This window comes from Charadrius vociferus, unplaced genomic scaffold (genome assembly GCF_000708025.1).
Source record: "Charadrius vociferus isolate BGI_N301 unplaced genomic scaffold, ASM70802v2 scaffold105, whole genome shotgun sequence".
Taxonomy (NCBI): Eukaryota; Metazoa; Chordata; class Aves; order Charadriiformes; family Charadriidae; genus Charadrius; species Charadrius vociferus.
The window spans coordinates 77,622-93,371 of record NW_009648543.1 but is presented as its reverse complement, the minus strand read 5'-3'; the positions used below and the strand labels follow the sequence as shown (position 1 = coordinate 93,371).

General features: G+C 38.3%; 1 protein-coding gene across 1 annotated transcript in view; it reads left to right on the top strand.

Moving 5' to 3' along the window:
- The window catches only part of FRMPD4 (FERM and PDZ domain containing 4), a 121,700-nt gene extending 107,163 nt beyond the window's left edge, over nucleotides 1–14,537 (top strand). Inside the window, exons 10-18 of the mRNA XM_009885949.1 lie at nucleotides 688–824; nucleotides 1,988–2,114; nucleotides 4,487–4,576; nucleotides 5,215–5,397; nucleotides 8,573–8,711; nucleotides 9,309–10,370; nucleotides 10,701–11,972; nucleotides 13,183–13,866; nucleotides 13,903–14,537. Of these exons, the coding sequence (XP_009884251.1) occupies nucleotides 688–824; nucleotides 1,988–2,114; nucleotides 4,487–4,576; nucleotides 5,215–5,397; nucleotides 8,573–8,711; nucleotides 9,309–10,370; nucleotides 10,701–11,972; nucleotides 13,183–13,866; nucleotides 13,903–14,537 (4,329 nt within the window). The remainder of the gene's footprint in view (nucleotides 1–687; nucleotides 825–1,987; nucleotides 2,115–4,486; nucleotides 4,577–5,214; nucleotides 5,398–8,572; nucleotides 8,712–9,308; nucleotides 10,371–10,700; nucleotides 11,973–13,182; nucleotides 13,867–13,902) is intronic.
- Nucleotides 14,538–15,750: the final 1,213 nt, after the last annotated feature.

The following is a 15,750-nucleotide window of genomic DNA, read 5'->3' as shown; positions in this document are numbered from 1 at the left end:
GATGCACTCAGTGTATATATAGATTTATATCTTCACATAGAAAAGTGGGCTGCAGTAAATCCTGGGGTTTATTTCTGCTGCATAACACCAATGAATGCACTTGGGGAATGTGCAAATCTTTATCATCTGCAAAGTCCCCTTCCTTCATAAGTCTTTCCAAATAGTAATGCTTTGATATCTTTCCAAAATATATTTGGCTTTAGAAAAGAGTGAAGCTGAAGTAATTGCTAATACTTATTTCTGGTACTGTAATATCAGACAGAAATGATGTCTGAAAAGGAACTTCCAGTAAAATGGATGAGAAAACTGATGTACAAGCAATGTGGTTCTCCTGGGTATCACACCTGCTGTCCTGAGTCCAGATACACTGACACTTTCCCAGTACTCTTTGTGAAAGAGAATTACTGTTCTCTCCAGGAAGGATGAAGAGAGCTTAGATCAAAATGTTCGTGCCTTCTCCTCTCTGGCAGAAGTCCTTGTGTTCTTCAGAAGTGCCCATGCACTGGTAAACATCTGACACCTTTGAGAGCAGCAGTCCTACCTAAAGCATGGTCCTGCTTCTGGGTTCAGGATTACTCTGCATGTAATGCTAAATTTAAAAAAAAAAAGAATAGTCAAAAAAAGACTATAATTTATTTTAGTGCAAGATTTTTGAACTTGATGCTCCCTCTACTGGTTCTTTGGCAGAGCTGTAACGACGTGGTTCAGGAAAGATTTGGACCAGAATTGAAATATGACATTGCCCTGCGGTTGGCTGCATTACAAATGTATATTGCAACTGTGACCACCAAGCAAACTCAGAAAATCTCCCTCAAATATATAGAGTAAGTTGAGAATGCATTGTGTTCCTTAAAAGTGAAGCATTAGGAGTAACTTGTAGATTCTTTAAGGTTGTTTCTTTAATATGGCTATATGCACGCACCAATTTTATGTTCATTTGTTGTCCCTGAAATTGATTCAGGTGTGTGAAGAGTTGTACATATGGACCAGACCTTTTGGTCCATTTGCCTTTTGGTCATCTGTTTAGGCACATGAAATAGCCTATAAATGTAAATAAGATTAACTCATTTGCTTTCAATGATTTAATGCTCAGATCTAAGTTTATATGGTCTGAATCCTAAGGTTTAGTAGGGATTATTATGGTACCATTCTGATGATTTCTTGGTTCTGAAGACTGTAGGGTCTTAGATTCCATTTGTAAGATTTCTTAGATACAGAAGTATCCCAGTAGGCACCTGTTTTATGTTAGACAACATGTACATGTAACTACAAAGAAAAAGAAAATTTCCAAAATGCAACTGTGTGTGCATCTGCCCCAAAACTTTTGTCATTGCTTAGTTTACTTGCAGAATGGAAATAACAACTGTTGCACACTCAATCTTGTAGACTTTATCTACCTTACTAAAGACCATGTTATATTGTATCCTATTAATGAATCAGCAGAAATAATTACTTTTAAGTGAAGAGTCAGTCTTCTATCAAAAGGGGTGCTTCAAGCAGAAAAGAAAATCTGGTAAAAGGAGGGGAACTGATTGTTTCTGAGGAGGAAAAATCCCACAAAATATAAGTGACAAAGTCAGTGGCTGGCTCGTTTGCATGTTCTAAAAAGAAGCCTAGAAAATAACGTTAAATCTGACAGTGTTGTTAAATGTTCTGTGATTTTAATTCTATAATGGTACTTGCTATGTAATTAAGTGGTATTTAACAATACAGCATAGACTTTAAACATAAAAACTTAATACTTCTTTTCTGAATGGCACGATGGAAGAGGTGGAATGGATAGAAGATAGATTATATATAATTTTAAAGCATCTTTTTCATAAGTAATATATAGTTTGAATATAGAAAATAATGTGTTATTGCAAAACTCTGGACTTGATCAACTCTCCTGTTTTCAGGTGTTCATTCACCTGGCATCATAGTCACCAGACTTTAGATAAATAGTCATCACAGGAATGTGAAATTAAATATATGCCTTTTATTGCAGAAAAGAATGGGGATTAGAGACTTTTCTTCCATCTGCTGTGCTGCAAAGCATGAAAGAAAAGAACATAAAGAAAGCACTTTCACACCTTGTCAAAGCAAATCAAAACCTAGTTCCTCCGGGTAAAAAGGTATTACATTTGCATCTTAATGGAAAATATGTTTTAAAGAACAGAAAGGGTGGCGTGCATGGAAAACATTTAAAAATTAATCCTTCAGAGAAACACCTAGCCATTATATTTTCAGAGATGGAACTTTTGGTGCTCGGTACAACATAGCCAAGAACAATTAAAAATAATTAATTATACCCCAACTAAACTATCTTCTTATCTTGAGAGTGCTAGAAAACTGGTTATTAACACTTCATGTATGATAAAGATATATATTTTTTAATTCATTTAGTGCTTCCTATTAATTGCAGACTTGTTAGGAAAGTTGTTGTTGTCTCTCTCATGCTCTCATCTGCACCACATTAACCTATGGGCCTGACATAAATGCCGGTTTTCAGGATTGTTTTCCATTATGCTGTAGATAGAGACTTTTCTCTGGCCATGATCTAACTGGACAGATGATGCTCCTTACAATAAATGACCCTCCTTGCTGTAGTACAATGCTTTTCTTAGCAGTAAGCTTTCACTTCAGCTGGAAAAAACATGTAGAAAACAATGTCTCTGAGAAATGCTTTGTTACATGCGTACAGCTGAGGCCGGGTTTAGACACCATAATGAGGTTTCTTTATGCAAGTCATCTAGTCTCTCTTTGTAGTCAATGGAGAGAAACAGGCACTTCTAGGGAGCGATTCATCCCATCCCACATTAGGAACCAAAAATAGGTCAGATGACTTGTGTCCTAGAAATGCCTGTTTCTCTCCATGGACTATAAAAAGAACCTAAGAGTGACTAGTTGAGACATAAAATGAGTTGAATCCTGCTCCATGACGCTTTGTCTCCGAACAAAAGAACTCCAAGACACATGGTGCCTGAGCTAAGGTTCATTGTGATCAGTAGAAATCCTCCTTGGAGGTTTCAGATCACATCATGGCTGTGAATGTGGCTCTATGTGTTTGACCTGGGATGCTCAGGGAGAAAGGCCACCTCTTTGATGGAAGCACTGCATGTCTCCTGTACTGCTAAGGCTAAAGCTGAATCATGCCAATTACTTATTGTGTATCCTGGTAGTGTAAGTTTGGGTTTATTTTGGAAGCCATCACTGCTGCAGGCATCACAGGTGATGACAGTGGCATACAGTATCAGTTCTTGGTTAGAAGACAGGTTGCAATAGTCCCTTCCTGCAGCAAGCAGGCTTCATTGGTTTTGCTTCATTCTTTTCTAATTTGAGTTTTGGAAATACTTTGTGTGCCCACCTGCTTTTTTAGCAGTTAGATCTCGGAGACAAAACATCTGAGCTCACCTTCGCCTTCTGTCTCACTTGTAGGTACTAACACAGGAACTGATTTCCTTCTGTGGTCTTCTCTCCCTCCGTGTGAAGGGAAGCCTGTCATTCTCAGGATTCTCCCATTTTTTACAACCCCTGTGTATTTCTTCTCCAACTGAACACCTAGTGAAGGGAAGGGGGAAAGCATTCCCACTAGTTGCTCTGCTGCAGATTCATTTCCTCCTTGGTATCTAGAAAAACCTTAGGATAGGGGCTCTTAAAATGCCGTTCAAGATCAAATAAGGTTTTGAATTAGAACTCTAGTGGCTGAAATAAAAACAGCAAATGAGATGAGCTTGTTTTATCTTTTTAAAGTCCAGATATAAGGACTTACACCAGGGGAGTATAAGGTTTGCGTCCAGACTGGTTGGGTGAAATGAACTGTTTCTTGTTTACATTCAGTCTCATAAAATATTTCCCGGTTGTCTCTTTTTAAGTAGGTAGTTTAAGCTCAGAGGAGAAAAAAGGAGATAAATTATGACATGTATTGCATGATATGATCATATATATTGGTGTACTGTATTTAGCTTTCAGATTTATTGCTTCTACTTATAGTGGAAGAGTTTTATTTTAAGAAATAGGAAATGCAGTAATGAGGTGGAATAATATGCCATATGCCACAAGTACCTAGCAAAATGTAATACACAGAGCTGACAAAAGCAAATTCTTTGTTCTCTTTCTCTGTATAGCTACATAAATGTTTAAGAACTGATGGTGATTATGAATGGAAAGCTGCTGTCTACCCTTGAAATCCCTCAATGAACAGATGTTTAATCTGAGTAGTTTAACATTTTCCCTTCATTGGAGTAGTTACAATGTTCTTGCAGCGCTCTGATCTGCACATACCCAAGTCCTCAGTGCATTTTAACTAAACGAGCAAGATCTTAATTTTAAGAATAAAACTGTTTCTCCTCATCTGAAACTCAAGCATCTAATGATTTAGTTTCAGGCTCTGAAGACCTGTTGTTATGGTCCGTTCTCCTTAGACTGCAAAAATATGTTTTCTTTCTGAATTTGGTAATGTGATGATTTCCACCACTACCTCTCACCCCTTTTTCTCCTTCCTCAGCTATCTGCTCTGCAAGCCAAGGTGCATTATTTGAAGTTCCTCAGTGATCTACGATTATATGGAGGGCGTGTTTTCAAGGCAACACTAGTGGTAACATTTTTCTTGAAGTAGTCCTTCTCTTCCCTTGATTTTTTATCAAAATATCTTTTTGCAAAAGCTGGACAGTATAATTTTCTTTAGAATTTTAGCTTCTATTCATACACTCAAAACATAACTGTTAAATTGAACCAAATCACTTTTTTCTTTTAATCTTTAAAATAATGTTCCTATTATAATTGGATTTTTCGCTGGGGATTTGGAGATAGGTTAGCACCCTTTTGGCAAATAGCACCATCCAATTAACTATCGATCACTAATATTATTAGTCTGAAAACCTCTTGATGACAAAGATTTTCTTGTAACAGAAGCAGATTCCATCCTTCCATCTGTCTGTCCTTCTTATTATCCATTTAAAAACTACAGTATAGTCAGTATCCAGGACCAGATTCCTTTACTTTTTGTTTTTAATTATGACTCAAGTGTGCTCCTCTATATCATATCTTCTTAGAAAAACATAATAATCTTTAATGTAGAAATGCCATGCAAATGTAGCTCCATGAAAATGAAAGAAGGCAGTGGCGGTTTCTGTCACTATGCAGTACCTGTAATTTTTACTTTTTTTACTTTTTATCTTTTTTTTTTTACTTCTATCATTTTTACTTTTGCATTTTTTTCTTTTTCTGCTAAAGCAGGGAGAAAAGCGTTCAGAAGTGACTCTGTTAGTAGGGCCGCGGTACGGAATCAGTCATGTGATAAACACCAAAACAAACCTGGTGGCTCTCCTGGCAGACTTCAGCCATGTGAACAGGATTGAGATGTTTACAGAAGACGAAAGCAGTGTTAGAGTTGAACTGCATGTCTTAGATGTGAAAGTAAGTTTGCTGTTAAAATATATTAGTACAATATCTTTAAATAATGTTTTTGTCTTTATTTGAGTATTTGATCAAGCTATACTGTTCTGAACATTTTCATGCCAATAATATTCTTAGGGTGTGTTTTTAGAGTACGCTTTGGGCATTTGAGGGGCCTACGGTGTACCAGACTGGAGCTTTGTAGCACTTGTATTCTATTCTTATTTTTCTTTTGGCTGATCCTGGGAAACACACTTTTTTGTTGCCTTCCTTGATTTCTGTGGTGTGAAAAGGTGAGGATGAAATTGGCCTTCTTTTGAAGTTCCTCGAGCCCCTAGAAGCTCCCCCTATTGTAACAGGCAATATTATCACTCTTAGAGAATCGCCAACTGCATCAGACCCGTGTCCCATGTGATCAATCCAGTGTTTTATGTGCAAAGTTCAGTGCAAGTAACTGTGTAGTGGTTACCAGTGAAATAAACTGTAAAAAGGCAAGGGTTTTTTCTTACCCTTTATAATTCCAGTTCAGTGCTTTGCCCTACATAATATATTCATAGATGTGTTTCATTTACCTGTAGTCATCTAATTTCTCTTGAATCCCACTTAACACTTTGCATCTGTGGCATCTGGTGGCAATGAGTGGAGTCTTGTATCTTATATTGTCCTGGTTCTTCTTGGTGTGTTTTCTATTTCGTTTGAAATGAAAGGCTTCAGAGATTGTCAAGACTGTTAATCAGGATAATCAGAGATTGAAGGCAGAGTTCTCATCATACTTGAAACTTAAATATTCTATTAAAATAAATAAAGACTTACAGATCTTTTTGCTTAGCCAGCTATACACAAAAAACACACACAAGCAATATTTTACTAAGCTTTTGCTTTGAATACTTTAGGTTTATTGACCTGGAACTGTTTGTTTCCCTGTGTTTAAGTTAGTGAAAAAATTGTTGCTGTAAATTAATCTAGATGCTCTTTGACAGCAACTTAAGAGAAATATACAGGTTGGCGAATGCAGCATCTCTTTCTCCTTAATTAGCAATGATGACATCAGAGGATCTCAGGCTACTTTACCTGCATTGCTGTGCTAAACTCATAGCCCTCTTGTGAATAAGCTGTAATCCCCTTTTTGCAGATCGAGAAATTAATATAGAAATTAAATTCTTCCCATCTGCTTATATGTAAAATGCAACACTGTATGGCATAGTATTACATATTGCCATGATATTGTGCTGTTTTGTATTATAATACTCTTAATGTCTTATTGCAAACCATGTATATCCCCACCTCCTTGCATTTTGACACATGCAATCTTAAATCCAGAAAGACTGGCCTAACATTAAAATCAGAAATCTAGGAGGCTCTGAGTGGAATTTGACAAAAAATAGCCTCTATGAGGAGCACAAGTAGGGGTTGTCACTGTGTCCTGTGTAGGAGATGCAGGCACACACAGGTAGGTATTCTCAACTGATATTTTCATCCCTCGGCGAGCAGGTTCATGTAGATAGATTATGAATATGCCAATATATGTCACATATGCCAATATTTTCTTCATGAATAAACAGTTGGTATTTTTATTTTCTATTTTGGTTCGGTTTAGTGTCTTCTCAAATATGTATCACTTGGCAGAAGCAGGAAATAAAAGTCTAGCTGTCACAGGACTGTTCAGCAGATTAACAGTAGTTCACAGCACTGTTTTCAGCAGTCTGAGATTTCTGTGAAGAACATCCATTTCTGTCAATCGCTGCAGAAAATTTGAGATCAACATAGCATTTCAAATGAAGAAGCACGCATTGAATAGAACCTCAAACTGAGGCACAAAATACTTTAAATAAAAAAAAAAAAGTGTAGATTCTCCATGTTGCTGAAAACTGTTCATACAACGTTCAAGGCACTGGGGTATTTTGGCCTAAGATGCTGCAGCACAGGTATTTAAAAAATTACCAGACCTATTGTGGGTTTGGTAGTAAGCTATGATCATAAATTATGTTTTGGTCACAACCTCCGTCAGCATCAGTTGATTTTTCACTAGTAAAGGTTTGAGTAAGTTGGAGAGCCACCAATGTAATGTAATGTTCCACCTGGAAAACATTACGCAGGTCCCCGTATCTGTCTTGTGACAGTGGGCTCTGCATGCTAAATTACTGTAAATTTTCACAAATGTCCACCTATCTATGAGTGACTACAAACTGTGAGTAATAAGATGGACTGTCTACAGTGTCATTTCTATCTGTCTATCATGGTAAGGACTTCATTTTTATTTGCTCTTTGGGAGCTGCCAAGGCTAGCCACCTTAAAATGAATTTGAGAAAAGCACCTTTTGGTGTTAAAAGCTAAAGAGACATGAACAAAAGGTTGAGGCAAAGAAACTTACATATTGTGGCAAAAGAAAACGGACTTAAAGAAAGTACGTTTCACACGGATTTCTTAGGTTTGATGCTTACTAGCCTGGCAGCCGTAGTTTTTCAAAGCTCTGGGGTCTCATTTTTCTGTTAGGTCTGACTGTTTTATCTAAATGCTTTGCATTTGTTTTCTTTGTTAATCTCTCTTCTGAGGGTCTTTCTTCGTTCTCTTTGTCTCTGTTTATCTGCTTATTTTTTATCACTTGTCTTTTCAGTAATGCCGTGCCACAAACACTCAAATCTTTTAAGCTGTCATTGTAATACTCACTATCACTGCCGTGTAATGATAGCTCTAACCTCACTACTGTATTTTCTGAACCTGGACTTTCCCTGACTTTGTTTGCTTCCCGTGTTTTGCTTCTTTACATGAGCTTAGGGCATCTCATTTTCTGGGAAGCTGCAGATTCCCAGACTACTGCAAGACTCCAGTGCCTAACATACCAGGTTCTTAGCCCTTGGCAGTTTCAGAGTAACAGTAAACAGTGCTTTGGCAAGAATAATATATGTATGCAAGAAAAAGGATGGAGCAAGTGTCTTAAAATGGTTCGCTTCATTCAGAAAGAGAGCGAAATCAGCTGTTAAAATGTCCACTTGGACTTCCACCTTCCTCCAACTCTGGTCTTTTCTAAATTATTGATAGTCTGATATTGTTGGTGAGGAAAGTAATTTCTCGTGTGTATTTTTCAATGTAGTGTTTGTGATTGTAATTCCTTTTGCTTCCATGTAGTAGTATTGTCAGCAGGTAAACAGATTGAGGAGGAACAGCCTTAACCAAGACTTGATTGTATTCTTCTTAGCCTATTACTCTACTGATGGAGTCATCAGATGCAATGAATCTTGCTTGCCTAACAGCTGGATACTATAGACTGCTGGTTGACTCGAGGCGCTCAATATTTAACATGGCCAACAAGCAAAATACAGGGAGCCGAGAAACAGGTATTAATTGCACAGTATGTTAATGATGGGCCAATGTATAAAGCGGAAGCCAGCTTAAGCCGGTGCATCTGAAGATAAATAAGAGGCTATGCCAAATGAGATCCAATTGCTGGCTCAGACCTAGCACCACAGTATATCAGTTCAGCTTTATAATGTTCTAATATTCAGCCTATGATAGTGTCATAATGGTAAAATTAAGCAGGTGAAAAATGTCTTTCATACTGTAGTGAAACAGATGCATGCTCCCTGTGAGTGTTATTATTTTATATGCATATATCTTTTGTAAGAATACATATGGTGTTGGAGAAACCAGCTGGGGATTTAGTTTTGTGTTACTATTTCTGGACTAGCATTTGTACCTAGCTGAGCTTTAGTTTTGTACTAAAGTACAAAAGTACCTGTTACAATTTAGGTCATTAAATCAACAGGTATTTAATTTAGAGCAGAGGTGAGTTTTAAAGTGCTTTTCTGAAGTGTTTGATAGCCCAGCTGTCCTATTCAGAGTGTTTATTTCTCAGCATTTACAAGTTATTGTTTAAAAATTACAGTACTTGCTCTTTGATTTCACAATGTTGATTTTATTTCACCATGCTATAGGAACTGAAATTAGAGGGAAGCATAATCTCCTTGCTTCTGAGTGGAATTGTATACCAAAAACAACCACTTTCCTCGCAGAAGGAGATCAAGAGACTCAAATGTCCTTTGCTGATCCAAAACAGAAGACTGTAGATGTTTCTGAAAGTCTGTTATGTCAAAAAGAACACAGACATCTGTACATAGAAAATACTTACAATTCAGGTGGATTTGATCAGCACCTGGCCAAACAAGGTGACCCCACTGAAGCAGAAGAAAGCAGAAATTTTAATCAGCCTTCACTGCTGTCACTCTCAGGTTTGGAATCTAGCAAGAAAGCACAGGATTCCCCCAGGGGAGCAAAAGTTTCCTTTATATTTGGAGATCACAACTTGGATGGTATCAGTCCTCAGACTCTTGGCTATGAAAGGCTTTTGGATGAAAGTCCAGAAGTACTAGAAAAACAAAGAGCCATTTATATTAGTAATGCAAATGACATTAAAGGCCTGGAGTTGTCACCAGATGCTGAAAGTATTCAGTTTGCTACAAATTCTGTTTACGCAACTATAAGTGATGGTAAAATATTTGGAGCTGCAGAAGGGATAGAAGAGCCTTTGCTGCATGATATTTGTTACGCAGAAAACACAGATGATGCCGAAGATGAAGATGAAGTAAGCTGTGAAGAAGACATTATGGTAGGAGAAATCAATAGGCCTGCTCTTCTCAGCCTTTCTGGTTCTAGTGATGACATTATTGATTTGACTTCACTTCCACCTCCAGAAGGTGATGATAATGAAGATGATTTCCTATTGCATACCTTAAACATGGCCATTGCTGCTCCTCCACCTGGCTTCAGGGACAGTTCAGATGAGGAAGACTCTCAGAATCAAGCAACGCAGCCTAGAGACAACAAGGAGCAAGCCAGTAATCTAGGCAATGATGACATTCCAGTGTCGCTTATCGATGCTGTCCCTACTAATACAGAGGGGAAGTGTGAGAAGGGGCTAGATGATGCTGTAGTCTCTACACTTCAAGCACTAGAAGCGTTGGCTGCTTCAGAGGAACAGCAGACGAATGACAATTCAGGTTCTTTCACCATAGTTACATTTATTCATTGAAAATCATTCCATCTCATCCATTTAGCTTTGGAAATACTCCATTTCATGAGGGTTGGTTTTTCTTTTTTGGTTTTCCTTTTTTTTTTTTTTTTGCCATCATTTTGCATACATCATATTCCATATTATTTAATGGAACTACTGTTATGTTACTAAGCTACCTGTCCCGGGAACTGTGCAATAAAGTCAGAGTATTCTTACAAAGCATATTTTTGTCTCTAACACACCCCCTTTGCTTGTCACTTGTGCAGGTGCTTCAGCTGCTGTCATTTAATTGACTCTTATTTTTTGTGGCTTGCAGGTGTAGCTATCCTGCGAGCATATAGCCCTGAGTCATCTTCAGATTCTGGCAATGAAACAAATTCCTCTGAAATGACTGAAAGCTCTGAGCTAGCCGCGGCACAGAAACAATCAGAAAACACAGCACGTATGTTTTTGACCACAAGTGAAGGCTACCAACCCCTTGTGGAAGAGCAGACTGAATTTCCAATTGCTAAGAATCAGGCTGGAGGGCCAGGCATGAAGCCCTCACAGCCTTTGGCTGGTCGTCAGGCTGCAGAGCTACAGTCAAAAGTTGTGCCTTCAAAGCAGATTCTTCATTCGGATAACATGGAAATGGAGCCAGAGACCATGGAAACAAAATCTGTCACTGATTATTTTAGCAAATTGCACATGGGATCCTTGGTATATTCTTGCACTAGTAAAAGGAAAAATAAGATGACAGACAGCGAAGTAAAAGTACCCTCTGATGGCAATGCTACTGTGAAAAAGCAACAGGGAACTAAAAAAGCAGAGACTGATGAAGATCTAAAAGCTAAATTTGGAACTCTTTCAGCAAGAGACAGTCAACGCCTAAGCACTTTTAATGTAGAGAGAACTGCCTTTCGCCAAAGATGGTATGCTGCCGATGATGGGGCAGCAGATAAGCCAAGCCCAGAAACGGTGAACGGGAAGACTTTTCCAAGAGGTCCTGTCCTTGGTAAAACAGAAACTGACTGTAAGGATGAAGTGGATCCTGAGGTGGATCAGGATGATACCTCAGGGCTTAGCCAAGGTGAAAATTTTCTGTCAGATATGACTCCCGTGTCTTCAGCCAAAGACCTAAATGACGCAGAAGATACCGATTTATCTGCAGATGACCATCCTTCAAAGCTTCCAGAAGCTGAGCAGAGCGTGGCTAGACTTTGTGAATATCACTTGGCTAAGCGCATGTCATCTCTGCAAAGTGAAGGCCATTTCTCACTGCAAAGCTCTCAGTGCTCTTCAGTGGATGCAGGATGCAGCACAGGCAGTAGCACATGTGCTACCCCCGTTGAATCTCCTCTTTGTACCTCTGATGTTAAGCACATTATCTCCGACCCATCAATGAAGGGCATTGCCTATATTCCAGCAGATGAAAGAGCTGCCATTCTTCCAAACCATGGAACGACATACAAGGACCTGCACCAGCAGCCTGAAGCTGTGTGTCACAGAATGACGGTGCCTGTCGTGCATTCAGCAATTAATGCTGAGCCACTGTTCGGCACTTTGAGAGAAGGATGTCATCGGATCCCCAAGATAAAAGAAACTACAGGTACAGCAGTACTAAAGCGTTTCTTATGTTTGTGTTTAAAGCTACATGTAAAAGTTGAGGACTAGGTGTGATATATACATTATCTTTACCTGAAATTACATCATCAAGCTGTAGCAGGCAGTGGAATTAGACCTTCAATGTATCTGTTCATTTTAGTTGTGTGTGTTGAGATGTTCTTATGAGCTGCTTACAAAGATCAATTTTTTAAAAAACCTCTCATTACAGTTGAAAATATTTGGGGGTGGGCACTGATGGAGAGGCCTCTCTTCCCCTCTTTGGAAGCCTCTCCAAAATCCATAGTCACTTGAGTTCCAGGATGCTTGTTAGATTATAAGATGACTTCACAAGGTATATTAATGTAGGAGAGAAAAAACTGTGATTCATTTATTGTGTATCTTATGTGCTATTTTAGCAGATTGTCAAAACCATCCCAGTATGAATAAAAAGCTCTAAATTTAAGGGTGAGAAAATGTCACTATCTTATTAAGCATGTATTTACTTCACCATCTGACAGTAGGTGTTTCCTTAAAGAATAATTTACATACAGAACCATTACTGCATTTTTAGGTTCCAATTTCAAGAGATTTTATGAACTTACTGTTATAAAAAAATGCAGTTTTTCAGAGATAGCATTGGAAATTCTTTCAGTTGGGTTTTAAATATTTCCCTCTTCCTGGGTTGCAACCCACATGTAGCAGCAGTATATGAATGCTTGAAAATCCAAAAGTAGAACAGACTAGGAGCTAGAATGAGAAATGTTGTTTCTCTGCAAAAAAACCCCACATAACCAAACCAAAATTACCATGAATGCATCTTTCCATACCCTCTCAGGTAAAGTTAAATAAGATATTTTAACATGAAAATATTAATCTCATTATTTAATCAAAAACATGCAATCCATATATTTGGGGAGATTTCGGATGTTTTATAGGTGATTTTCTATTCCTTTTTTTAAATGAGTCCGCTGTAGTGGCATGAACAATTAACTATTCCTAAGTTATAATTTGATGATAGATTTTAAGAGGCATCTTAAGAGGCATGAGAAACTAGCAATGACTTTTTTGTGAAAAAATTTGAGGAATGGAGACCACTGGGAAATTCCAGGAATCCATTTGTCCTGCCTGTTAAAGATATTTAAAAGTTCAGTCTCGGAATATTATCAGGGTGATGCTTAATTATTCTGTCTGCTTTTCTACTACCCCTAGTGTAGCTTTCACAGAGCCTGAAAAGGGAAGACAAGGAGGCATGCCTACAGCTTTTCCTAGACAGCCTCTAGCTGACTCCATCATGCTATCATCCATGCTATCAGAATCAAAGGTGCCAAGTCAAAATCAAGACTCTTGTGACATTCCCAAAGTAAATCAGGCTTGTGGGGCAACAGTTAGTTTACGGCCATATGACATGATGGGAGGAAGCCTCAGGGTGCCGCACAACAGGAAAGTGCTGAGACGCAGCAGCAGCATCATTGGAGGATCTGCAGGCATTGAGATGCTGTTTGAAAAGAAGGCAGCTGCAGCCAGCTTGAAATGCCTGGACATCACCCGAAGGGATGAACCCAAATCGGAGAGAAGGGTGGAACTACCCCTGGGCAAAAAGCTGTCAAAAAGTTTTTCCCAGAGTTGTGTGTACGTCAGCACTGATAGTAGGAAGGACAGTAAGAGGTGTTTGGGCACAGGCTCCAGTCAGAAGGACTCCAAGCAGTGTCGAACGTTGCCCTTGCGGAAGCTGGACACCAGCACCTGGAGGTGTCGTGGCCCCTTTAGCTATTGTTTCCTAAGCAGAGGAAACGATGACAATGATGATGAAGATGATGGAGACAGCCATCAGCTCTCATGTCTCTTCGAACCGCAGGTCCCATGTGAGCTTGCAGAACCAGTCAGTCAGTCGTTCTCCAGTGAAAATGAGCAGAAAGTCTTGGAGTCCCCGAAAGCTGCTGAGCCCCCACAAGATGAGGCAGTCAACGCGCATGAGAAGAGCAGTGCTGACATTCAAGGTGGCCAGATTGATGTGAATCTCAATGATGTGGCCTTCGATGCACGAATCACACGAATAAATGTGATGAAAGAGAAGACGTATGCAATGCCTGATGGATTTATTGCAGCACAAAAGGATGCCAATGAGCTACTCTCACTGGTCCGAGCAAGTATGGGCAAGAGAGAAGATTTACATCCAGAAACATATGACCTTAAACTTTCTAAGTACAAACAACTGTTATCTATGGAATCGAGACAGTTGGGAAGTGCCTGCAGGAAAATGGCCATGGCTGATAAAAGCCCTGAGGAAATGCTTTTAGCTATGACTTCCAGCTTTCAAGTACTCTGTTGCTTAACAGAAGCCTGCATGCGTTTAGTTAAAGTCATGAACTCTGAAACACAGCAGCAGGAAATTATAGCTAAGATAGACGAGGTTGTAATAAACTACATTTGTCTTCTGAAGGCTGCAGAAGCAGTATCAGGCAAGACCTCCAGTGATCCTAGCATTAAACTCTTGGCTCGACATTCGACTACCATGGCCGCTATTGTAAGCACACTAACACGTTCTCTTAAAATGCTTTTAAACAAATAAAATACAAAAGTCACTTCATAATCTACCTTTGCAAAGCCATACATAAAAAACTTTTATTTACTGTATGTGTATGAACTAATGTAACAAACTCAGCTTTCTCTGTATATTTTGTTATTTTATATAAAATAGGTATGAGATTTAAAAAAAAAAAGTTAAAATACTGAACATTGACAAATGTAATGACCAGATCTGTCCTTCCGTTTATACAAAAACAAAAGCCAAAAAACCTTTCTCCCCAAGATCACAAAAACGAACAGAAAAAAAATCCCTTATAGGAGCAAATTGATGTTTGGCTATTTTTCATATAGTCAAATCTCTGGTTGTATGAAGTGAACTTTTAAAGCCTGTTATGTCAATGAAGTTGTTTTCTGTTTCATCCAAGTTTTCACTTGGAGAATGCTCTATGTTTAGAAATGAGAAATTAAATCATAATGTATATAACACAATATTTAATGTTTTAAAATTATAATTTTTAAGCATTGAAAATAGCAAAAAGACATTTAAAATCCAAGAGACTATTATAACTTACTAGAGAATATATATATAATAAATGACTCTTTTGTTCATATGGCCTGAATTACCCGATTCTTCTTTTCTAGGAAATTCTGTATTAAAAAAAAATAATAATATTGAAAATACCAACTTCTGAGGGTATCTGATGCATTGAACATTAGTGTTGGCATTTGGGATAGTGAAGGTAACAGTGGGAGACTGAGGACACAGAAACCAGAGTGGTGGTGGTGTTCTCTCTGAAATGAAAGGTTGATGTCATGCTGGTCAGACCGGAATGTATAAGGCAGGTCTACATGCTCCTTTCCCTGGTAAATGAGAGAGAGGACTGTCAGGAAATCCCTATGCTGTTTACTGTTTCATCATATATCTATGGTGCATCTGAACAACATGAACTGCATCTATTTTGTTAAATATTTTATACTTCATATTTTATGATTCTGAATGTTTAACTGTAAATAAGTTAGAAATAAAATGAAGTTTTCAGAATACAAAAAATATCTCTGAAATATTTCCAGCTAGAGACAGTTCTTCTCTGAGTAACGACACAGGCAATTTGTGAATAATCTCTCCCATCTGAACCTTTCTGGAAAACATTTTGTTAGTCTCGTGTTTGAGAGACGGCCAAAGCAAAAGCTCTCAGTTTCACCTGGCCAATAGGCTTTCACAAGAGCATCTGGTAAACTTTTCAGTCACCAAGGAG